We start from the raw sequence: 24,513 nt of genomic DNA on the forward strand, positions 1-24,513 counted from the left end.
ACAAATAAGAAAAACCATGGCTCAATGAGAACCTGCTTGGCCAGGGTCACATTATTAATAAGGGATAACGTTGGATTTGTGGAAAGTTTACTCTTCCCAATATACTACACTGCCACTGGTGCTGCTTAGAGCCAGCAGCATCTGTGCTAGTAGAGACCAGGAACAGCAGGAAGTGTGCAGCCACAGAGAGCTTTTAAGAGCAGGCACATAGAGCCTTTCTCTTCTCTTCCCTTCTCTTCTCTCTCTCCTCTCTCTCTCTCTCTCTCTCTCTCTCTCTCTCTCTCTCTCTCTCTCTTCTCTCTCTCTCTCTCTCTCTCTCTCTCTCTCTCTCTCTCTCTCTCTCTCTCTCTCTCTTACCTTTCCCTTCTTTTCTTTCCTTGGATAGTGGTTGGCTCTGAGAATTGAACTCAGGACCTACATGTGCTAAGCAGGTATTCTACCACTGAGCTCCATCCCTAACCCTCTAATAGAATTTTCTGATGATAATATTCTGTCTCTTTTGTCCACTACAATCGCCAGTAGCTATGTGTGGCCAAAACTGCTGGGGAATTGAATATTTTGGTTGGGTGCTTTTTTAAAGACAGGGTCTCACTCTGCAAGCCAGGCTGCCCTGGAACTCATTGTGTAACCTAAACTTGGAACTTGCAGCATTCCGCCTGCCTCAGCCTCCCCCCTAGCGCTGAAATTACAGGTGTGAACCATTATATCTAGTAGGGAATTGAAATTTTAATTATGTTCAGTTTTTATAGTTATGTTGACCATATTGGACAGCAGTAATCTAAAAATGTTAAAACATTTATTTTATATATGTGAGTATTCTGCCCGAATGTGTGTATATATGCCTACTCGTGTGTACTTGGTACCTGAAGAGGCCAGGAGTGGGTGCTGTATCTCCTAGCACTGGAGTTAGCTTGTGAGACACCATGTGGGTGCTGAGGACTAGACCTGGGCCATCTAGGGAGCAGCCAGTGTTGTTAACTTCTGTGCCATCTCTACATCCTTAGTGCGGGATCAAAGCACTGTAACCTTCCTTAATTCTTTTTTTAAGATTTGTTTGGTTTTTTTTGGGGGGGTGCGGAATATGGGAGGGATGGAGAGGGTCTGCATCACGGACATGCAGTATCCTCAGAGGCCAGAAGAGGGTGTCAGATCCCCTGGAACTGGAGTTACAGATATCTATCTACCTATAAGCTACTATGTACTAGGAATTGAACCCATGTCCTTTGGAAAAGTAGCCAGTGTTTGTAACTACTGGGCCATCTCTCCAGCCTTTCCTTTTAACCTTTTAATTGTACAAGTTGACTTAATTGTCTCTTCTCTATTTTGATCCTGTTGTGCCACCATTAATATGGCACAATTTGTACCATGAAAAAATGCCAGACTTGGTAGAATTATACCTGTAATCCCAGCTGCCAGGAAATTCAGTCAGGAGGATCCTGAGTTCAAGAGAGCCTGGGCTATATAGCAAGACCATGTCTAGTCAATAAATACATCCCTCAGCTGGACAGTTGATCATTGAATGAAAAACATTGAGCTATATTTTGGTGCTTTTATCCAAAGAACATATTTCCAGTGCTGTTAATAACCCCCAAGACAGAGGGGACCTCAGTCTGTCAGGCTAAAAAGACAAGATCATGTGAGAAACTTTCTCAGGAGAAGCGACTGGGACAAGGACTGTGTTCTGCTCTGAGGTGACATTTGCAGTGCTCACTCATTCATTCATGAACGTCCCACTAGTAAAGAATGCCTGCTGTCAAATGCTACACTAAGCAGTGAGGATATAGCAGTGAACAAGATAAACAAACTCCTGGAGGTTTCCTGCTACTGAGAGAAATGATAAACAAGCAATGAAAGCATCAAGCAAGCTCAGAAAGCCGCTGATAAGCACCTTGAAGGAAATGAAAACCTTATGCAGGGAGAAGCAGGGATAGGCTACTCTAAGTTGAACGGTCAGGGACAGCCTCTCTGGGAAGTGCCACTAAGGCTGTGATCTAAAGGTGGAGGAGGCTGCCGAGCTGTGGCACTTTTTCTACCATTCTGAGAACTCTCAGCAGAGTGGTGTGAATACTGTGCACAGGCAGGTTTGGAGTGTTTGGAGAAATGTCGTAGAGAGTGCAATACAGGGTTAAACAGGAAGCAGAGAGCCTACTGGGCACATGGGCCAAGAGAAGTTTGATCTGGACTGCAGCCACTCAGAAACCATGACAAAGTACCGGAGGCTAAAACACCCTAAAGGAGGGAAGGTTTACTGGCTTGTTGTTTGAGAAGTTTGGTCCAGAGTCAGCCAGTTCTGTTGCTCTTCCGGGCTGTGATAAGGTAGCAGCATTCCGGTCCAGGGCCATGATAGGGAAAAGCTGTTCTTGCCATGACACTGAGGACTTCCTGGGTACACCCACAGCCAGTATTTCTTCCACCCAGGTCCTGGCTTTTACAGTTGCCACCAGCTCTCACATAGTGCCACTAGCTAAGGGACATGGCCTTTGGGAGGCATTTCAGATCCTAACCATAACTCCTGTCTGTGCTAATAGTCACTAGCAAAGCAGCTGTGAGCAAAACCCACACAGGTCTAGACTGGCTTGGGCCTCCAACTAAGGCAGCTAACTACTTAGACATTGCAGACTGAAACCAGCTTCTGTGGCCCATCTCTGTTATACGGGGGAACTAGATTATATTTCAGCTTAAAATTTAAACATTTTACAAAAAGGCTTAGGAAGCCGGAGGGATTCTTCAGTGGTTAAGAGTACTTTTACTCTTACAGAAGACCAAAGTCCAAACATCTGTAACTCCAGTTCCAGAGTATCTGATGCCCTCCTCTTACTAATGCAGGCACCGGAACACATGGTACACACACATACATGCAAGCAAAGCACTCTTTCAGGAGGTAGCACGTTTGGATTTTGGAATTTGAACCGTCTTAGGTTTCTGATGTCTGGTAATCTGAAGGAGGAATGTCAAAACATCCTGAGTAGCACTTTCTAAAATTGAAGTAGAAGGGTGGAGTCTACATGACAGAAAGGAAAATATGGACAGTTGAGGCGTCTGGGACATTGTGTGTTGGGGTGGGGGTGTAAAACAAAGTTAGAGACGGGCTTTTCCACAATTTTGAAACAACCCAACATGTAACTGCATTTTAAATAGCCATAAAATTAATGCTCACTCACAGAGTACAGCAGCACTCGATGCTGGCGTTTCTGTTTGTGCTCAAATTGCCTAACAGATAGCCTTTCTTTTAAGATGAGAAGGAAGTCTGCTTTCAGAGAGCTTCTGAAAAGTCATGGAAGAGCCAGGTCCATGTTTTAGGGCATTGAGTGTCTGAACATGCATGCTTCATATGTGTTGACTAGAAAGCAACCGGTGCCCCAGAGAAAGCAGAAGCATTCCCAGCAAGGATGCAGGCAGTCTTCCTGTCACCCTTTGCACTGTGGGTAGGGGCTACCCATGCACTCAAGGCTGTGGCTTTTACAGCTGATTCACACTGCACTGTGTCTAACCTGCCCTTTCTTGGTTGGCATTTCAGTCTTTCTCAGCCTTTGCTACAAATTACATTTGCTGCACTGTCTTTTGCCTTCAGTCTATCAGTAGTATAAATTCCTAAAAGAAATACTTATTCAAGAGTTTTACATTCAAATCTTTGATTGAGGGTATCAAATTGTTCTCCTAAGAGGTTGTACCAGTTTAAGCTCCTTCAGCAATGTAAAAGTGCCAATTTTGCCACACCTTCACCCATACTTTCTTACACTGAGCTTTTGATCTTTGCTAATCCAGTAGGAGAAAAAGAGCACCTTATTATAGTTGTAATTTGCATTGAGAATGAGATTGAGTTTCTTTTCATATGCTTAAAACCCATTTGTGAGCAAAGACGTTTTCCAGTCTGACAGCTTTGAGTGTAGGAATCATCAGCAGTGTGACATCCCAGCAGTGGAAATGCCGTGGCTGGACTTTAAGCATGTTGGACCAGCACCTCAGAGTGTACCAGAGGTCATTACAGCTGGGGTGGGACACTGAAGAAACGGTACACTTAGCACAGCTTTACTCCCTGCACTCAGGAGGTAGAGGCAGGCGGGTCTCTGCCTTGTCTCCAGAATTAAATTAACCTTTAAAGGGATACATAACTCTATGTAAGAGCTTCCAGATAGTGGCCAGGACACTGGCCTCTCAAGCATCTGGTGAGTGCCTCAGGTTCCTGAACCTGTCGCCTCCCTTTTGCTATTCTGGTTCTGGACAATAAGTGGCAGGTCCTTGTCTTGTCTGCAGAAGAGAATGCATCGAGGCTGTAAGGATGGTGATGTTGCTTTATTCTTTATGTATTCAGAGTTTTTTTAATTAAAGATTTGAAAGGCCTCAATATCCAAAAGTGGCTGGAAATAGAACTGTTGTGGTCAAATACGGAGTTTAGCCCCTGGTGGACACTGTACATTCACTCTGACCTGCTGCCTCCTGTTTTCCCTTCATGATCTCTGCAGAGGCCTACAGCCCCTCAGGGCACACTTGAAAATCACTGGCACGGCTTAAAGTTAATTCTGTGGTGACATGTCAGAGGCACTGGAGCATTTCCTGTTAGGGTCTCAGGTGAGAAGAGAAACATCTAATAAGGAGTATATCTTGTCCTCAGAGTTACATCATTTGTATTTCTTCTCCAGTCTTATGGTTTTTCATTCTTCGTTGTTTGAGCACCCACCCTGTGCTGTGGGCATATTAGTCACGAGTTCCATGGTGAAGATTCACGTACCAAACAGTATACATAAAATAACACAGTACAAAATACATGGGGACGAGCATTGCGCTGGTAAGGGATGGCTTTACTGGGAACTCTCTGGTTGTTCTAAAATGTGAAGTGATTTGGAATTAGCCAGATGTAAAGAAGTGTTCTGGACACTTGAGAGCGATGTATATATGGGTTCAGAGGCAGAAGAATGCCTCATATACTGAAGCCACTCAAAAACAGCAAGTTGTCAGACTTGGAGTGATGGTTAGGGGCTGGGGGACGTCCTGGGCGTAGTCAGTGTCTGGATAGTTCAGAGCCATGTCAGTCTTGCCAAAGAGCTCAGTCTACGTATAAAGTGCCTGTCAGCAGGGACCAGGGTCATCATGATAATGTTTTCTTTCAGCACATTGGTTCCCAGACTCAGGGTCTACTGGGCAACTCCAACAGTGCGGTTTAGAAGAGGAGAGGCAAATGCCAGCAGCTAGCGAGGCTAGCGCCACAGCTGAGGACATTGAGCAGTTTGTGCTGAGCTACCTCCAAGAGAAGGACGTGGCAGAGGGGAATGTTTCTGACCTTGAAGCTGAAGAAGGTAATTGCTATTTATTTTGCTTTCAGTGTTTCCTTCTTGAAACTGATCATTGTAGAAAAAACAAAATCATCTTAGAAAGTGGAAGAGAAGAAAAGTTGCCCTTAAACTCATGCTGTGCACACATACGTGTATTTGAACTGTTTCTAGTTTCCGTTCCTTTTTTTTTTTTTAACAAAGTTTTTCCCGTGGTTGCTTTTGTTTTATATGGTTGCAAATAGTTTTTGTTTTGTGCTGATGAGGACTGAACCTAGGACTTAATACCACCAGGCTCTGCCCTGTGCCCACTGCACCAGAGTCTAAATGTACCACATCCTTTCTGGGTTTCATTAAAAGGACACTCCAGGTTTTTATAATCAGTGTTGGAGTGGCAGCCACCAAGCATCCATCTCCCATGTGAAGTTGAGGTTCCCTCTAGCTTTGCTGTGATAAACAATGTGGCAAGGGATGACTCTGTGTGTGAGCTTTTCCACCTACATACATCTCCATAAATTTCCACAAGTGGGGTTTCTCAGTCCAAGATAAGAACATCATCTGGTGCTGACCAGATTGCCTTCTAGACAGTCAGATCAATCTATACCTTCCCAACAATGGCAAGGGTGTAAAAATGACTTGTTTCACTTTTTTCTATGTTGACAAGTTTAAAATGACTTATTATTGCATTTTGCATGCCTTTGATTAATGCCCAAGTTGGACATATTTCTTTATGCTATTTTCTATTATTCCCCCCCAGGTCTATTGTCTATTCATAAGCTTCATCTTTATTGGTAGAGAAAATTTGCAGTGTTTTTCTTACCTATTTATATGAGAGGGGGGAAAAGAGGGTTCAAGCCAGTATCAGCTCTGGCCTCTTGTTTTATTCACAAACTCAATCTGGAGCTTCAGGTCACGGAAGGATTAATAAATTATTAGAATCGCCTCTGCAAATATAAAATGCCAAGTCATAATGAGCTTGGTGGTCCCAAGACCATCCTAAATCGAACTGAGTCCCAAATTAGTTTGTAAGGTTGGAAGTGAGCAGATTTCTTTTTTTCTTTTTCATTTTCCCATCTGTGCTCTGATTCTAGTAAGTTGGTGCCAACACATTCATCCAGGATGACAGGAGAGTAGAGCTTGCCACAGTGAATGCAACACATCCCCTTCTGAGCAGTGGGAAGCAGCACGGGTCCAAACAAGGCTCACGCAGAGCGGAGCTGCTATGGCTCCCATGGACAGAGCGCTCGCTCTGTTGTAGCCTTTGTAGCCTGCCAGACTTCTGTTTCTTTGCTGAGCCATCCCGAACCTTTCTATGAACCACACTCCAACCTTACTCAAACCTATAGCTCTGAAGCGGGGGTACTGGGTCTATGATGATCCATCTGTTCTTCCGTGACTAAGATCACTGGTTCTTGGGCTGGTAGAAGAATTCAGTCAGTAAAGCTCTTGTTGTGCAAGCATAAGGACTTAGGATTAATCCTCAGAACTCACACAGAAAGTCTGACATGTAATCCCTGTACTTAAGCGTAAAGACAGCCAGGTCCCTGAGCTCTCTGGCCAGCTAGCCTTGTCTCTTTGGTGATCTCCAGACCAAATGAGAAATCATGTTTCAAAAAACAAGGTGGATAACTTTTGAGAAACAAAAGTCAATTTGACTTCCAGCCTTTACATGCATGAACACACACACACTCACACACACACACACACACACACACACACACACACACACACACACGATCACATAAACATCTGGTTCTACTGGATAGTTCTAGGATCAGTTGGAATGAATCAAACCTTCCTCCAAAAATAGAAGCTCATATCCATGAAACAATACTCCACAACAGGCAAATTTCAAACAGCAAGCAGATCTCTTCCCTCCCTACCTCACCTCCAAAGAAGAGCAGGCTAGCCCTGTCACTCTTGCAATTTCCAGTCTTTATGGGTATTTGATTTCCTTGACTTCATAAGATTGTTGATATTGATACAAGTTTGACAAGAATGTTCTGTTTAACCACATAAAGGCTCCTTATACATCCAAAGTCTCTTTCTCTGAGATACATTTCCATTCATCTTCTCAGCTTCTGTGGAGATTAGTACAGGCTGTATTATTATAAGGTTCAGGTTTTCCAACAGAGGAATCTGAACCCAGAACAAGTTATAGAAGCAGTGCCCAGCCCAGTGGGAATGCTTACTCACAGATGCTGATGGGATAGTGGAACAGGCTGGGGCTTCTAAGTAGATAGGACAATCCTGAGGTGGGGGTGGGGAACCTGGGTTTCAGGCAGTGAGAGGATGAGAGCTGTGACATCCTCCTCAGTCACTCTTTGTCAGCAAATTGATATATGCCTTAGCCCTTTGGTGTAGGTGAGGTGATGTACAGTGGAGGAGGTATTAGCAGGCTGTGGAGTCTTCCCGGTCCATGCCCCATATCTGTGTATTACATCAGGCTGCCTTAAAATGTCAGCTCTCAAACAAAAAGATAAGAAAGGGTTGGTGCTGGCTATTCAAAGATCCTAGTAAAAATGATAAGCTTTGGCCCTATGTGGTCAAAGGATGAATCAAAAAGAAAGAAGAGAGAAAAGGCCACACCAGACACTGCCCAGCCTGTGGCTTCAAATTAGAACTGCCCTAAAAACAGTTTTAAGTCATCTGTTAATCCCGCTTCCTATCCCTCCCAATATACTGTTATTCTTCCTGCAGGCAGGGAGAGGGTGCCACTTACTGAGTAGCCTTGGCTGACCTTAGACTTTGATATCCACCTGCCTCTGCCTCTTAGCCTCTGGGATTATAGGTGTGTGTCCCCATACCTGGTGAACATTTTGACTTGTGTAACTTAGCCTAAATTCCTTACAGTGCTTCTCTGGACATTTTCCTTTTAAGTCCTATTCCGGAGTCTGAAGCTGGCAGTCAAGTTGTGTGGAACACTTTCTAAAGCATTCTCACCAATTCAGTTCCTTCCGAGGCGCCCTCAGCCCCTCCCAGAGTGGATGAGAACGACACCCTTCCAGATGTGGAGCCACCGCTGCCAGTCCACACCCAGATAGCCAAGGACGTGATGGAGCGATGTATCCACTTACTGGCAGATAAAAATCTCAAAGTCCGCCTGAAGGTCAGTGTGTGGCCCTTCCCCTCATGCGTAGAGCAGCAGTCAGTGGTGACTGGACAAGCAGACAGATTTCCTCATTTCCTGGTCCATGTTTGATGGTTTTAAGAAGCATCAAGAGGAGTTTCCTGTGGGATGACAGTTTTAACATCTTTCTCTATCAGCTCAAATGCCAAGAGAGAGCTGAGTCCCCAAGGCAGAGAATGTCTTGTGCTTTGAAAGACTATCATTTCTGTGCTGACTTGATGCAGCTTGTAGCTTCTTCTAACTTAAGGTTGTTGTTCTAAGCCTGGCCCTTATTTCTATTTCTATTTTCATCATAGGAAAAATCTAACACTTCCTGCAATCTCACTTCCTCATATGTCAGCAGTTCTCAGGCAAGCCCCATCACAAGGAGTGACTCAGTAAGGGACAGTGGGGAGGGGGAACCGCATAGTCACCCCAGAACAATTCTGAAGCCAAAGAAAAGCAGGCGGGAGAACAACTACTTCAATACTCTGCACCAGTGGCCTTGTTAAATGATGGGGTACAGGCGGGGAACCCGTGATCTGCATGTTATGGCCACTGTCAGGGTCTGTGTTATGGGATCTTTTCAGGCTTTATGGGACATTTGTCTGTCCCACATTTCACAAGCATTTGGACCTGGGTCCATGTGGCTTGCAAGGATTCTTTACTGTCTAGGCACTATTCGGAGCCCACTGAACACTCTGCACATTTGAGGCAGCTATATACACACTGCATTTGTTAACAGTGTCAGTTAGTGCCAGGTGTGGTGGCACATGCCTTTAGTCCCAGCACTTGGGAGGGAGAGGCAGGTGGATCTACATGAGTTCAAGGCTAGCCTCATCTATCAGAGAAACCCTGTCCCAGTGAATGAATGAATGAGTGTCAGTTGGGCTAGCCACACATTAGAACCAATTCCCCAGACCTCTACAATTATATCGTGTTATACGTACTCTGGTACACACATGCACACACACATGCAAACACTAATAATAATAAGTAAATCTTTTAAAAGCCTGTCAGTGTAGGAGTTAGACCCACACAGCTGAGTTAACATGATGCCTCTGCCCTTTACCAGCAGGACCTTGCATGAGCCTTCACATGTGCATGGGGAAGATGAGGACAAGAATGTCACCCTCACAAGGTTGTTCATATAGGAATAGAAGAGCCTGGAGTATGGCATGTACACTTGTTTATTCCCTCCCTAAGTGAGCCGTTATGCAGGGCATCAAGGGCATGCAGAAGACACTGGAATAGTCTTTCCTGGTACAGTAGCTAGCTTTTTCTTTACTGAATGGCATCTAAGGTTTTTTCCTGCTGACCCTAAATTCCATGAAGGCAAGAAGGTGTATATATTTTGTCCTTGTATACTCTGTGTCTTCAAGCATCTGGTTTCAAGCTCTACTGCCTGTTGAAATCCTGTCTTTTCTTTCAGGTCTTGGACATGCTTGGTTTGTGTGTAGAGGTTCTACAGACCCACAAGAACCAGCTCTTTCCCCTGGCTCATCGAGCCTGGCCTTCACTCGTGCACCGACTCACAAGTGATGACCCCCTGGCAGTGCTCAGAGCTTTCAAGGTACTGACAGCCTGTCTGTCACGGGACGCAAGTCTGAAGCACAGAGGCTGCCCCTGTCTGTGTCACTTCTCTGACCTTTGGACATGACAATCTTTAGACTCTAAAGCTGAGCGAACGAGTAAAGGGAGGGCCACTAGTGTTCACTGGGCATCTCTTGTGTGCCAGGCGGGAAGCTCAGCATTGCCCACATGGAAGCTTACTTTATAGTAACCTCTAAGGTGCTTCTACCTCTGTTTTTGGCCAAGTTCACAGACAATATCATACCTTGGTGTACAGCCAGTGAGCCGTAGAACCCAGGTTAGGCTCATGCTTTGTGAACTGCAGGAGACTCAGAGTGATTGGCCCATCTGCCCAGCCCAAGCCCACAGTCACCCATTTTCAGATACAGTTCTGTCAGGGATGAACTAGAACCCTGGGGAAAGCCTTTGAAAAGCTATAGCCTGTAGAGATGTCGTTTTCCCTGGTTGATTTGGCTTATATTAGCACATGAATTTTCACTTATTTATATCCTCCTTGTTCTAAAAAAGCACTTAACGGCGTCCTACAGAGATACGTTTACCATCCAAGACAGCATAAATTGGAAGTGGATGAGCAAGATGAGGCAGAGGGTGGCAGGTGGGAGCTAGGATGCAGTTAATATGCCCAGCACTAGCAGCCAGAATACCAGCTTATACTTGAAGGACATAATTGATCAGGTTCATTCCAAAGCAAAATGCACGAAATGTGTGTGTACGTGTCTGTCTGCGTTAAGAGGGAAAGGAGAGAAGAGAGTGTGAGGGAAGCAGAGCAGGAAGGAGGTGTTACTAAATCTTATTCCGATGTACTGTTTCCCTTTATGAAAATTAATCGGTTACTTAAAATGACAGCCAGTGTAGAGAAATGAAAGCACACAGAGATGTGTGCACTGCAGGCAGGGCTGCTTTTTCTATACACAGACACATTAACAGTGCTTTACCCGAGGTCATGTGATGAGGGCCTTACTCTGCAGACTGGACGATGCTGTGTGCCCATAATGCCTTGCTCACTGATTCTTAAAGAAGTTCCTATCCTCCTGTTTGCTCAGTCCTGTGCAGCGGGGCAAAACATTTCAATATGTTCTGCTACAGAAAATTTACAACGACACATGCAAAGAGACTGTCTGTTGTGAAAGATAGAGAAAGACTGATGTATATGAGAGATTGTGCAATCGAACACACAGAATACAGCGATGACTCCAGCCACAAGGACCAGCCTTAGCATCACCTGGGACTGTAGTCTGGTGACCATCAACCTGATGCCTTCACTATGGCAGCTGCTGAGCCTTGAGTGTGTTTGCTCAGCTAGTAAGAGTTAAAGCCCAGTCTTCCCGGGGTGTTAGGGAGATTCTAGAGATGGTCTAGATCTACATGAACTGCTTTAATTTCTCTCTCTCCCCAAAAAGGGAAAGGAGATGAAGGTATTAATCATATTATTCATCCACACAAAGCTCCCTCAGAATTACTCTGCATGTAATCTCTATTTATGGATAGAAGCATCTATGCCTTGGAAGCAGAGACCTCCGAATTCATAACTGTCAGAATCACAAACCACGGGCAAGGAATTAACAGCAGTAATTCTATTTTTTTCTAAGTAGAGACCTAGATAGAACTGAATTCCAAGTGTGCTCCAGCCCTCTTGCGGCTTTTGCAGTGTGCCATCACCAGGTTGGAACTGTTTCTGCAGGTTTTACAGACACTTGGAAGCAGATGTGGCGATTTTCTCCGGAGCCGGTTCTGCAAAGATGTCCTGCCAAAATTGGCCAGCTCCTTGATCACCCAGGCCCCCATCAGTGCCAGGGCTGGACCAGTTTATTCTCACACCCTGGCCTTCAAGCTACAGTTGGCAGTCTTGCAGGGCCTGGGCCCCCTCTGTGAAAGTCTGGACTTAGGTAGGTACCACATGGTCTCCCAGCCACAGACCCTGCTCTGACTCGCGGAGCTTGTGTCCCTCGCCTCCTTCACTCTGCCCTGGCCCCCACCTGTCCTCTTACTTTGGGGCGTTCCTGATGTGTGGAAAGCATGAAGAGTTCTAAGGGCCTCGAGTGGCTAATCTTAGGTCCCTAGACAATGATTGGTTATTGCTTGTCCCAAATGCAGTCTGAGAGCCTGAGGCTTGTTTTGTTTTTCTACCTGCAGGTGAGGGTGACCTGAATAAAGTGGCTGATGCCTGCTTGATTTACCTCAGCACCAAACAGCCCGTGAAATTACAAGAGGCTGCCAGGAGGTACGTCTGCTGCATCACCTGCATCTCTTCATGCCTGTTCTAAATTATAGATGATTTGCTAATAGCGGGCAGTTGAGGCAGTCTCTGCTCCCTTTCCTCTCTCCTTGCCAGGTTAAGATGATTTCTTTAGCTGTGCCAACTCCAAAGATGGTATTTTGACTAGGTCTTTCTCTTTGCAGAAGACCTTTTCCTCTGCTGCAATGTCAGCAACATTTCTAGAGGGGCACAAAGCACAAAGCCTGGGTGCTGGAGGGCTTCCAACTCTGCTGTTCCTTGTGATCAGTGACCTAACACCTTCCTAAGCCTCTGCTCCCTCCATAGCAAAGCCAAAGGAAAGCACTGGGTGTGCCGTCAGTAACTCTTAGAAAGTCTTAGGTGGCAGAAGATTGCAAAACTGGGTGTGGTGTGGGCAGAGGCATGCCTGTGTCTAGAGCCCACACCACCCAACTGCTTCTGTGATAAGATGACCCAAAGAACAACTTGAGAGATCTTTGGATTCCAAAATTCCATAAACCTAATTCCCTAGAGTTTCAGCCATGCCTGTTAGAGAGTAGCGGTGCCTCTGATGCCAGCTGTCCAGGTTCCTTGAGGACTTGTGGTTTGTCTTGTGAGTTGAAACTAAGCACAGCAGCATCCTTACTTTGAGACCCAGAGTGCACCCTGGCCTCCTCTGCCCAGCACTCCTCCCTACTGGAAACAGACTGTGCCCTGCAGCTGCCTGCCCCTGGACATCTGCTCCAGGGCTGCCTGGCCTTCCAACTTCATCTGGGCAGAGCATTTGGAGTTAGATCTTACGTCCTTGCTGGGGTGGGAGTCAGTTGACTCCTCCATTTCACCCAAGGAGCTGGGAAGGCCGCTCTGACTTTGGAATAAGGAGAATAGTCTGCTCTCTCATAAACCTTGCTCTCCCTGCAAGTGAGGGGAATATCTTCTGGAACTGATCCATTGTCTTTGCAATTCTTTGCTTTTGGTTTCCTTGGTAGCTTTATTTCCTTCTGTCCCTTTCCCATCAGATCTCAGACAGACCCAAAGTCAGTCATGGTTTCTGGAGCATAGGGGTACATCCCAAGGAGCTTCTTATTCTCCAGCACCTGTTTCTCATAGAACCAGCATGAGGTGAAAGTGCTCCTCCCTGCGCCAAGCCAAAGCTGGTTACCCCGACATATGACGGCTTTATCCTGGCATAAGTTCTTCTGACTTATCAAGATCTGATCTTCACATTTCCCATCCCAGTCGGCTTTCCCTACATTTGCTGTATCCCGTCCTTCAAGTTTAGAGCCATCAAATAAGCCAATATTCAGAATACATTTATCTTTTCATTTCTCATTCCTTTTTGCCACTGAAAGCAATTAAACACGGAATCAGACCTTGCTGAGTCTTAAGATGGTGCTGCTGCTAAACTTCTTGGCAGCAGCTCCCTCTGTTTGTTTCAGTACCTTCTCTTCCACTGGAGGTTGGGTGAGTCAGGTGGCCTGTCTCTGCCTCTTGGGAGGGAGAGGAAGTGCAGGGCTGATCGCTTTTGAAGAGGGTGAGAGAGGTGGGAATTATTGTTGTGCTTGATCAGGAGCTGATTTGGCATCTTGATTCAGAAATTAATGAGCTTCCTAAATAGGAGTCACCCAAGGCGATAGGCAGGCCCGGTGCCCTTAACCACACACCATGTGGAGTGAGTGGCCTGGTGGGGCTGACTGTACTGGAGCAGTCATGGTGGTCCTGAGGAGAGAGTAAGATGGAGGCCCTAACCCCAGCCGCTTTGTCCTGGTTCTCTTTCCTTAACCCTTGTGCCCCTTACTAAGAGAATGCCCATCCGCCCACGTGGAAAACTCACTGTTCCTTTTCTGTTGCAAGTACCAATGTAGTCAGGGCACTGTGACCTCTGACCTGAGCCACCATAAAACCTCTACCTCTGCCCTCAGTAGTCACCACACAGCAGTCAGAGCAATAACACACTCTCATGAGAGAAGGAAAAGCTGTTGTGTTTGGGGAGCTTGTAGCAGGTTTTATAAAAAGGCAAGTCTCAGTGTAGACTCCAAAAGTCACAGGGTAAGTCAGAAGAGCCATCTGCGGGGGCCCAGCTCCGCACCCTGCTCCTGTGTGTGCCAGAGAACAAGTGAGGGAAGCTCTGAGCACCCTGCCTTACACAAGACGGTCAGCACCATGCCTGGAAGATGTTTCTGTGGGTCTCGAGCTATCATGATGTGGAATACAAAGTTGGCAACTGGTGGAGATGTCTTCCGTCCACAGCACTGCTGGGCTCTCCTTCCTTCCTCTTGTTTGCCTTCGTTGCCTTCAAAGAACGGCCAAGCCTCTGCTTGCTATTTTAATTTGTCGTATTAAATATAGCCTTCGTGGCAGACTTTTACATCTGGGTTGTAAACTCTGGAAATGGAAATTGATCAGGGGATGGTTGATATAACCAAGGCTGTAAATGCTAAGAGTGGAGATGCCATTCCAGTTTAATGCTTTTATCTGGCAAATGTGCCTTGTAAGGAGGGGCATAAATCTTACAACTTGGGGGAGGGGTGGGGGCAGGAGATAACCTTGCTGCTTATTACCACCAGGTGTCACTGTTAACTAGTGCTGGGGGTGGGGAGCGCCTTCATATCCCATGTAGTTAAGTAACTTTAATGGATGACGGATAAGTAAATCATATTTAAGGGTATGGGAAGGGTGGTCAACAAACCAGCGGCTGTAAAGAAGACAGTGTCCCTAAGAGTAAGCCCTGGATCAGCCAGACCCACCTAAGCAGAAGACAGAGACAAACTTAACTGATTTAAATTCCCAAGTAGCCCAGAAGCCCTAGGGTATCTCCCATCATGCAGTTCTGTGCCCCTTTGACTACTAGGGCTTTGCAATTTCATACTGAACAGAATTCCAGAGAGTGAACCCCCCGCCCATCCCCTCCCCGTTTCAGTTTTCCCTTGAGTCTGTGTACTCAGTGTTGATGCTGCTCCCTGGTCCTGCGGTGGGAGGTGGGAGGGCAGCACAGTGCTCCTTCCCTCCTCCTGGCCGTGTGAGAAAGAGTGCAGCACCTCACAGGGCCTCTGCACAGAAGGGTTCTCTTTACGTAGTCAGAAAGTCAGCTCTGAAAGTTGTGCCGTGAACTCTATGTGCCAGACACTGACCAAAGTATGGTGTGCTGTGCGTGTGTCACGTGTACACATCTACATGCATCCTGCTTGTCACTGCCGTCTGAGCTGGCCCTTCTTCTCAAAGGGTCTTTTTATGTTAATTGGGGAACCCCTCCTAACCTCCATTCTTGGGGGAAGTCAGGAGCAGGTTTAAAGGTTCATTCATCAACTGACTTCCCTGCTCTCTTTTCTAGCAGTAGGATCCCAGTCCATCAAAGAAGCAGCCGGTGCCTTCAAACCCTGGACAATGCAGACTAGCACAGGCTCCTTCATTTCATCCCTGCCAGAGCCCGACTCCTCTCTGTGCCGCACACAGGACTGTGTTTGAACAGATCAGGAGCCACAGAGCTGACCCACCAGTTAGGCTAGTTTAAAACGAATGTCTGGCCACCTAAATGGGGAGGGGGCAGCTCTACAAAGGCCTCGTTCGAGGCCTGCCTACAAAGCTGTTTCCCCTGGCTTTCACCAGTCATGGAAATGAGGGCACTCCTCATATTTTTCCTTTTGACATTGATTAATAGTTGACAAATCCAGACCCAAGTAGTTAGCTTCCCATTATCCATCTTTGACAGCCACCGCTGCTTTTCTTTTCAAGGCCATTGTTCTAAAAATACACTCAGGTCTGAAGCTGTTCTCTGTGCACGCCGAGGCATGATTTTATGGTGTCAGAGATAAGAGACATCTGCCATGCAGATTACAAACAAAGCCGGTTACTGGGTTTCCGAACTGAAGACGGATATCGCACTACTGAAACCACATGCGTTGCCTGTACTTTCCTGCTGCTGTAGTGTGTCATGAGTTTGCCTTTGTGTGTGAACTTGTCTGTATACGTACATGCAGAGGCCAAGTGCCAAGATCACAGGCATGTGCCGTCACACCCCACAGAAAGACATTTCTAAGAGTCTGTCTTATGTTGCCCATCAATGGGAACGGCTGGCCTAGTGCCAAAGCATGGGTCATAGAAAAATAATTTGAGAAGGAGAGAACAGGTCACATAGATTTTCACAAAAATATCATCTTTTTGGTGGGGGCAGGAAACACTGCACGTGGCCTCTGAGTGTGCCAGCAAGTGCTCAGATGAGCTTTGAAGCCAGTGGCCAGCAGCACCGTCATGGGACCTTAGCCTGGAGGTGGAAAAGCCAGCCAGATGGAAGGGGCTGCGTTTAAACCTACCCAACAGGACTTAAAGCCTAGGTTCTGGCTTCCTTTTGAATTGTCTAACAGATCGAGCCTCTCCGTGTCAGGTCCTCTTAAATATGCATGAAGCAGTAGGAGCATTCCACTGCATTTATGATACTCTGTCCTGCGGTACTTTGGGGGCATGATTAGCATCATACGCTGCTACTAGTATTTATGGTTTTAAATCCTGTTCTCGCTGCATTTAAATATTTTTAATGGGCGTCTCTGAGTGTGTGTGTTGGAGGTCGATGGATGGATGAATGGTTTTGAACAGGTAAATATAGTTAGGTCTAACAAGTAAGTGTAGCTGCAAAGGTAATTGGCAATGTGTATTTGGAGAGTAAATTGTTGCTTCCAGTCATAATCCCCCATTCCCAGCATTTAGAAACAAAAAGCAGCCTTGGTGCAGAGGAAGATAGCGAAATTGAATAGCAGGAAAGGACAGGCTTGAAATACTGGTTAGCCAATGAACCGAGACCCATTAGAGTAAATTACTGCATGTGGGAACATAGCCCCACTGCTTGCTGGCTGGGGCAGTTTGACACCTTGGCATTCATTTGTTTAAAAGGCAGCACACAGCCTCGTTTGCAGTATTGGCGTGCTTGGAGTAATGGAAGAAGAGATGGCAGAGGAAGAGGAGAATGGAGGCCACTCTGCCATAGGGAACTGGGCTGCGTCCCAGGAACATCTGCACAGGCCCATGTGGAAAGAGTATGTAACATGCCACTAAGGAGATATCCCAAAGCCACTCCCTTAGATATCCCAAATAGACAGACAAACAGATCATAAATCCACAAGTTCATTACCTCTGGCCTTTGCCCTGACAACTCCTGAGAGCATTTTATAGATCCAGAAAGAAAAAAGGAACATCAGGTCCCTCAAGCAAATGATTGATGAGAAAGAATAGCCTGTCACCTGAGAGAGCTGGGAGCCCTGGGCTTCAGCTACAGTTTATTCAGCTGTGCCGAGCCCTGACTGGCTGGCTGTTTTCTAGAGTCTAGTTTGAGCGGATGTTGTCTAGACAGAGATGCTGAAGACATGCTCTGTTGCTGTAACACAGGTATTTCTTTTAGCTTTTGCTGCTGGGGATGGGATTAGATAATCCAGTGCTCATGCTGCGGATCTGTGGAGGCCAGACAGCACATTACAACTGTCTGTCTGCCCCTGAAGTCACCACTGGCCATGTGCTCTTCTTAGGAACCCTTCCCTGGCTACATCTACAGGTCCTCTAGGATGGCCTGGCCATACTACACCTTAATGAGTTTGCCTTTCCCAACAGCTGAGACCCTGAAACCACAGCCTTCCTCTACCACCTTTGCAGCATCCAGAGACCTAGCAGTGTCTGGGCTGGTGGGATCCTTGTAAATGTCTCAGCCACAAAGATAAAGCCCTGATTCAGCCAGCTGGATTCCATTCACATACTTCCTGCCTTCCCAGGCCACCACACCCCAGGTGGCTCACTGGAGTGCCACAGAGCTGATCCTGAAGGGATGCTTTTCTTCTGTTGGTTTGGCCTCTGGAGTGTATTAGTGATGCCGTCAGCCGTAGATAGGGCTGAAGTGCCGGGAAATGGCTGCCTGCGTGAAGTAAAATTCAATAAAACCGCATTTTAAGTGAAAAATCAGTATAAACACCCGGCTTCTTTGCCATGGAAACAGAGGTTGCTTAGAAACTGCCTAACGGCGAGTTCTAAATTTTTTAAAGTCAAGTTATCATTTAAGCTACACAGCCCTACAGGTTATTGAGAGATAATCACCTGCCTCGGGACATGTGGAGGCAGAGGCACAGCTGAGTGCCTCCTGCGCTCTGAGGACCAGGTAATCTCTTGATAACTGTGCTCCCTGGAGCCACCAATTTGGGCCTGGGGGAAGGAGAAAGGAGTTCCGTTTAGGAGTTAAATAGTGTATGTATATTTTTCAGAGGTTGTTTCTCTCTGGGTTTGAAAAGAGATAAAACTGTCCATTTGGCATGTTCACCCACCGTCCTGCCGTGAAGATGGACTGGGGACACGGCTCAGGCAGTGCCTTGGTCACTCAGAGAGCTTGCCTTTGCCTTCTGGCTTGATTTTGTAGAAAGACTGGGTGGAAAGTGGCTCCAAGCAAGGCGTCCAGAGCTGGAGATCAAAGCCAAGGGCTCTGGGGCCCTTAGACACAGCCTGCCAGGCCTCAGGCTCAGCTCCCAGTAACAAAGACAACAGGGTTCAGGTTACGAATTTGTCAGTGTTTAGGGTTCAGCAGACCGCATGCCTCCCACCCAGCAAGGGTGCCGCTGCACCTGCCAGCCATCTGCTTACATGGCACTGGGTTCATTTCCCACCTCAGGCATACAGAAGATAAAATATACTGCATTTTGTTGTCCCTGATATAACAGCCAAAAGTAGAATCCTGTGGCTGAGAATTGGGCCCCATTGAGGCACTGGAGTTGAGTCCTTCTCAGACTGAGCGTATCCATAGTGGGTCACGCTGCTAGAGTTGGAGGTCATCACTCCTCAGGCTCTCGTGCTTTCTACCTCACCCCCACACAGTGTGTGTGTGTGTGTGTATGTGTGTGTCTTCTGTCTATATCACTCAGTCTTTAGAACGGTGTTTTCATTTGACAACTCAGGGAGAGTGCTTCCCTGTGACCTCCCCCCCAATCATATACATACACACACACACACCTCAAAACAGTCCCATTGGGGAGGCTAGGCTACCTGGGATCATCTTTGGGAGAAAGTTCAGGAGCAGAAGCAGGTTCAGGAAGCAGGAGGAACTTGCTTGCTGCTTGCCTTGCTGAGGCATTTACCCTTTAGGAAGGGAGCACTGACAGACCCCAGAATGATTCCTGGGGGCTTGACTGCTTGATCAAAGCGGCCAGCTCTGCACGTGCCTTCTTTCTCTCTTCCTGTTAGCATTTTCTTTGGAGGCCTCTGAGGGTGAGCACAGCATCCCGGTCAGCCTGCTGTGCTTGGCCTGCAGTACCTTGGTACCTTCTGCCGACTGCTGCCCAGATACAGTATTCCTTGAAGGAAGAACGGCTGCAGCTGGAGAACCTGTTCCAGTTCTTGAAGTAGAGGAAAAAATGGAATGAAATCATTTGCATTCTAACAGTCTTTGGCACCAAGGAAAAACTGTCAACAGTGTCACATGTAAACAGAAATGTGCTTCCTGGGTTTTGGTGTTCTTTATCATTTCCCTCACCACTCTAATTATCAAAGATATTTTTGTTTTTAAACAAAAATTGTCTCCCACGCAGGTCCCATCTCTTTTCTGCAGTGAAGTGGAAACGATGAATTAGAATATTCTAGTCACTTCTTCAGCAACCACTGCATAGGTTATAAACACACGATTATTCTAAGCAAGAAACCTAAATTTCTTTAGCAGTTCAGGCCCAGTACATTTTCAAAGCCTCCCTATGCTACACACACACACACACACACACACACACACACACACACACACACACACACGTTCCTACCTGTCTTTCTCCCCCAGCTTAAGTCCATCACACTCCAAGAGAAAGCAAAACTGGCTTCACAGAATAAGGCCCAGCTCTTCCAAGAGCACTGGTTTTTCAGATTAATAATATTAAAAACCAAAAATTAAGTTTTATCTAGCAAAATAAAAAATTATTTTATTCCCATTTGACACTCAGAGGTACACTAACAGCCCTAAGAATAGTGAGGATGAGATTTATCAGATGGGCACTGTGCTGTGCTGTGTGCTGCGCTGTGCTGTGCTGTATGCTGTGTGCTGTGCTGCGCTGTGTGCTGTGCTCTGTGCTCTGTGCTGTGCTGCACTGTGCTGTGTGCTGTGCTGTGTGCTGTGTGCTATGTGCTGTGCTGTGCTGTGCTGTGCTGTGTGCTGTGCTGTGTGCTGTGCTGTGCGCTGTGCTGTTCCTCAGTTCCCAGGAGGAATTGGCTTCAAAGCCCAAGTTCTTTGTGAAATGGCAACATGTCCACAAAGCCCGGGCATGTGACCACCTGAGAAACATAAACACTAAATGCTTGGTATATTGCATCAGGGAGTAGGGACAAGGACAACGCTTGTGTGTTGTTCAGTGTGAGTGGAATTTGGGGGCATTATAATTCACTAGTTAAGGGGTGGACTCGCTGACAGAGGGCTGATGTTCTCTTTAGCTGGGAATCCACTCCTGCAAGCTGTCCTCTGACCTCTGCTCACATGCCATGGCAGGCACATGTTCAAGCACACACAAAAACTACTTAAATGTGTAAAAAAAAAAAGTTTAAATGGAGTTGGTAGGGACTGATATGTATTTTAAACCTTAGCAAAACCCACAAAAACGAGAAAACTGAAAACTGTGTCACTGTGCTCACCAGCACTTGGGATGTGGAAGCAAGAAATTCAGAGGGTCAAGGTCAATACTGGCTACTTTGAGAATTTGAAGCCAGTCATGAGATACTGTCTCAAAGTGGGAGGGGGATGGAAAGCAATGGGGAAACTGAGGCAAGACCACGTGTACATTTTCAAGGCATAGCTGTGACCCATGATAACAGTCTGCGCCTGCTCCAGATGAGTCACTCGGTCTTTGGGTGGGTGAGAACCTGTTAGTCAGCAGGTATTCATTGACTGCTTGCAGTATGCCGAGCCAGGGGAAACAGCAGCCACATCCATGCTACTGAGAAAGAGAAAGATGGGGGAGCGCCTGGACAGAGTGGGAAAGCAGCCCCTCCCGCAGGTGATTCCATGTATGTGCTGACAGGGCCAGCATAGGAAGGGCTTCCTTTATCCTGGGAGTGAACAGCCAGGTGTGTGGGGTTCACAGGAGGCTGTCGACTCTGCTGGCCCTGGTTCAGAACCAGGAGTTGAGCAGACAGTAGCCAAAAGTCCAGGTAAGATGAAGGATTTCATTGTGGCCCTTGAACTCTGGGTTATATTTGTACAGGACATCAGTCCTGCCTCAAGAGTACTTTGCCAGCCTCTGATGAGCACAGATTCTCTTCCTCTAAGAAGCCATGGCTCTGAGTGAGGAGAATGGGCTTGCCCAGAGCCACATGAGGACCTTAAAGAAAAGTTAAAGGTTGCCCAGGTCCCCGGGCAGAGCTGATGACACAGGGCTAGGCCTGTTCCTTCAGACTCCAGCTTCACAGTTAGGAGTCTTTGTGTCAATACTGCTTTCTTTGGACTAATCCCTATCGTACCTCAGGTCGGTGGATCTGACGCTGTTTGCCTGGTTTAGCTTTGGAACTATTCTAATGGCCTGTGGTAGGATCTCAAGTATGGCCTCTGCGGTTTGAAGTGACTTGATCTTATGGTCACTTCCTCCTCAGCGTTCAGTAAGCAGCCTTTGGATGAGCAGTGACCCTCCTCCCTTCTTTCCCCCCCTTCCTCCCTCACTGGGGAAACTCTCTCCACAGTGTCTTCCTCCACCTGATAGAAGTGGACCCCGACTCCGTGTGGCTCCTGCTGCACCAGCTATACTGCCCTGTGCAGCAGTTCACAGCACCGCACCCCAGCCTCCACCCAGTGCAGCTGCAGGGGGACACTAAGCCACAGAACCCCTATGCCACCAATGTGTGCCACCTGCTTCTTCATCTGCAGTCGTCCTGCCAGACCCTGCCGGCCAGAAGTTGAGCTGAGCCACCCCTGCTGGATACAGTTGCGGCAACTCGGAGAGCGGTGAAGGTGGATTAGACAGCCATCAGTGTGTAAACTGATCAATCACACAACTGCTTAGAATCGGGTTGAAGGAGAAGGAGCTCACTGTCACTCACAGCTCACTCTGTTCAGATGACGATGTCTAGTGGCTCTGAGTGCTTGACTCTTTACCCGACTGCCTGCAGAGCCCTCTGCCTCACAAGTCCCCAAACACACACACACACACACACACACACACACACACATACACACACCTTGTGCTCTAAGCCCAAGTTCAATTCTCAGCACCCATTAGTAGCTCACAGCCGTTCGTGACTCCAGTTTCAAGATATCCAACCCCCTCTTCTGCCCTTAAGCACCAGACTTGCACATGGTGCACAGACACACTCATGAGCCAAACACATATAAGATAAATAAATGTCTTGATGAGAGATTGGCTTCTTCAATTTTGGAGGAGAGAGCTTTTTTTTTTTCCTTACGTTTCTTTGCTTTTGGGTGTGGGACATGTCATGTCACACATGGGGACTTACAGGAGTCGCTTCTCTCATTCTGTTGTGTGGTTCTCAGGGATTGAACTCAGGTCAGCATGCTTGTGGAAGCATCGTCACCTGTTGAGCTGCCTTTCCATCTTCCTCACACCCCACTTTTTTTAAGGCAGTGTACTCTGTAGCATTGGCTGTTGGAACTCACAGTGTAGGTAAGACTGGCCTTGAACTTGCGACAGCTCTTCCTCAGGTTGCTGGGTGCTCTGATTACAGACATGAGCCATCACATCCAGCTTGGTTTCAGTTTTTCCGGTGTGAGCGTTTTGCCCACATGTATTATGTATGAATGGATACCATGTGTGTACTGGGTGCTAGAAGAGGTCCAAAGGAAGTGTCAGATCTCCCTGGAACTAGAGGGGTGGATGGTTGTGAGCCGCCATACAGATACTAAGAACCCAGCCCAACCGCTGGTCCACTGGAATAGCAGCCAAGTGCTCTTAGCTGCTGAGCAGCCGCCCTATTCCTTCGGTTTTTTGGTTTGTCTGTTTTTTACTCTTAGTACTACCATACTAGCCCTCGTAAGAGCTGGGATGGATATGGCCAAGTTGTAAAGTGTGCCCAAGGCCTTGGGTTTGATTCTAGCACCACACACAAAATGTACTCATCTAGTTCTCTGGCCAGTCTTGCTTCACACACAGCTGTGCTCACTTGTCTAGCTCACTGACCTGGGGATGATTCTCAGATTCTAGATGTCTTACACACTGGCCCCATAGGGGTGTTAGTGACTTCCATCAGGAGCTGTGACTTTCCTTGTATCAGCAGCCATTGGTGTGCCCACCACGTGCTCATTAGGTTCTAAGTCTTCTGAGTGCTGGCTCCCGAGATACGCCCCTCCTCGGCGACCATTTAGCTGATGTACAGAACTGAACAACTCCCATGACGTCACCTGGGCCCCCAAACTGAGAGCCCACGGCAGCATGTGGTATTAATGACTCTCTTCCAGTTGAGTTCTGGGATGGCTTTGTTCCCAACTCTACCAGGACAAAGTGACGGGCTAATTGACTCTCTAGCCTCTGACAAATGAGAAAGCAGGTCAGCAAGGTGCCATGCCTTATGGAGCATCACAGAGCTGGTTAATGTTTCCAGGGTGACTTGATGTGGGGCAGATAACAGAGCACTGGAGGGATTGTCACTGCTCCAAACTGCTCTTGCTCCACAAATAGTTAAAATAGACTAAGCTGCTTGCAGAGTCCCGCAGGCAGAATGTTATATTTGATTTTAAAAACTAATTAGTGTGCCTCTGTTATTACATTCAGACAACCTTAATTTCCAGCCTGCCCATCTGACTCGGGGTAGCCCTTGTTAGCATGGGTGTCACACGATGGGCCTTCTCCCACTTGCAGCTTGCTGAAGCGGGAAGAAGTACTTCCTTTCAGCATGCAATAGCAATAGTACACTGTGGGCTACGGAGTGACGCCAGGCCTAGACGAGGCAGAATCAGGAGAGCGAGGTCATCCTTGGCTATGCCTGAGGCAGCCTGAGACACATAAAACCCTTTCTCAGACACAGGAAAAGGACTGGCGAGGTGGCCCAGCTCTTAAAGGCCCTTGCCACACAAGCCTAGCAATTTACATTCTATCCCAGATCCCATGTAAGTATAGAAGGAGAAAACAGAAGGCGGGGCACACACTCATACATTCCCACAATAAACCAAAAGATAAAATGAGGAACGGGTGCCAGGCAGTGGTGGGCACACCTTTAAACACAGGACTCGGAGGCAGAGCAGGCACACCTCTGAGTTGGAAGCCAGCAACTCTACGGATGGAGTTTTAGGACAGCCAGAGCTACACAGAGAAACCCTCTCAAAAAGAAGAAGAAGAAGAAATGGAAGATTGAGTAGACAGTTAATAAAATGCTTCTTTTCTAAGCAT

At 47.0% G+C, this 24,513-nt stretch overlaps 1 protein-coding gene across 2 annotated transcripts in view; it reads left to right on the plus strand.

Annotated features, from left to right (window-relative positions):
- TTI1 (TELO2 interacting protein 1) overlaps positions 1 to 22,487 on the plus strand; it is a 47,564-nt gene extending 25,077 nt beyond the window's left edge. The window contains exons 3-8 of one of the 2 annotated variants that reach the window (XM_080925244.1): positions 5,109 to 5,294; positions 8,219 to 8,376; positions 9,809 to 9,949; positions 11,651 to 11,855; positions 12,103 to 12,190; positions 21,857 to 22,487. In XM_080925244.1, coding sequence (XP_080781370.1) covers positions 5,109 to 5,294; positions 8,219 to 8,376; positions 9,809 to 9,949; positions 11,651 to 11,855; positions 12,103 to 12,190; positions 21,857 to 22,073 — 995 coding nt within the window. In that variant the 3' untranslated portion in view covers positions 22,074 to 22,487. Of the gene's footprint in view, positions 1 to 5,108; positions 5,295 to 8,147; positions 8,377 to 9,808; positions 9,950 to 11,650; positions 11,856 to 12,102; positions 12,191 to 21,856 lie in introns of those variants that run through there. The other variant, XR_013975242.1, reaches the window with a different exon arrangement.
- The last annotated feature ends 2,026 nt before the right edge of the window (positions 22,488 to 24,513 follow it).

This window comes from Micromys minutus (assembly GCF_963924665.1).
Source record: "Micromys minutus genome assembly, chromosome: 11".
NCBI lineage: Eukaryota > Metazoa > Chordata > Mammalia > Rodentia > Muridae > Micromys > Micromys minutus.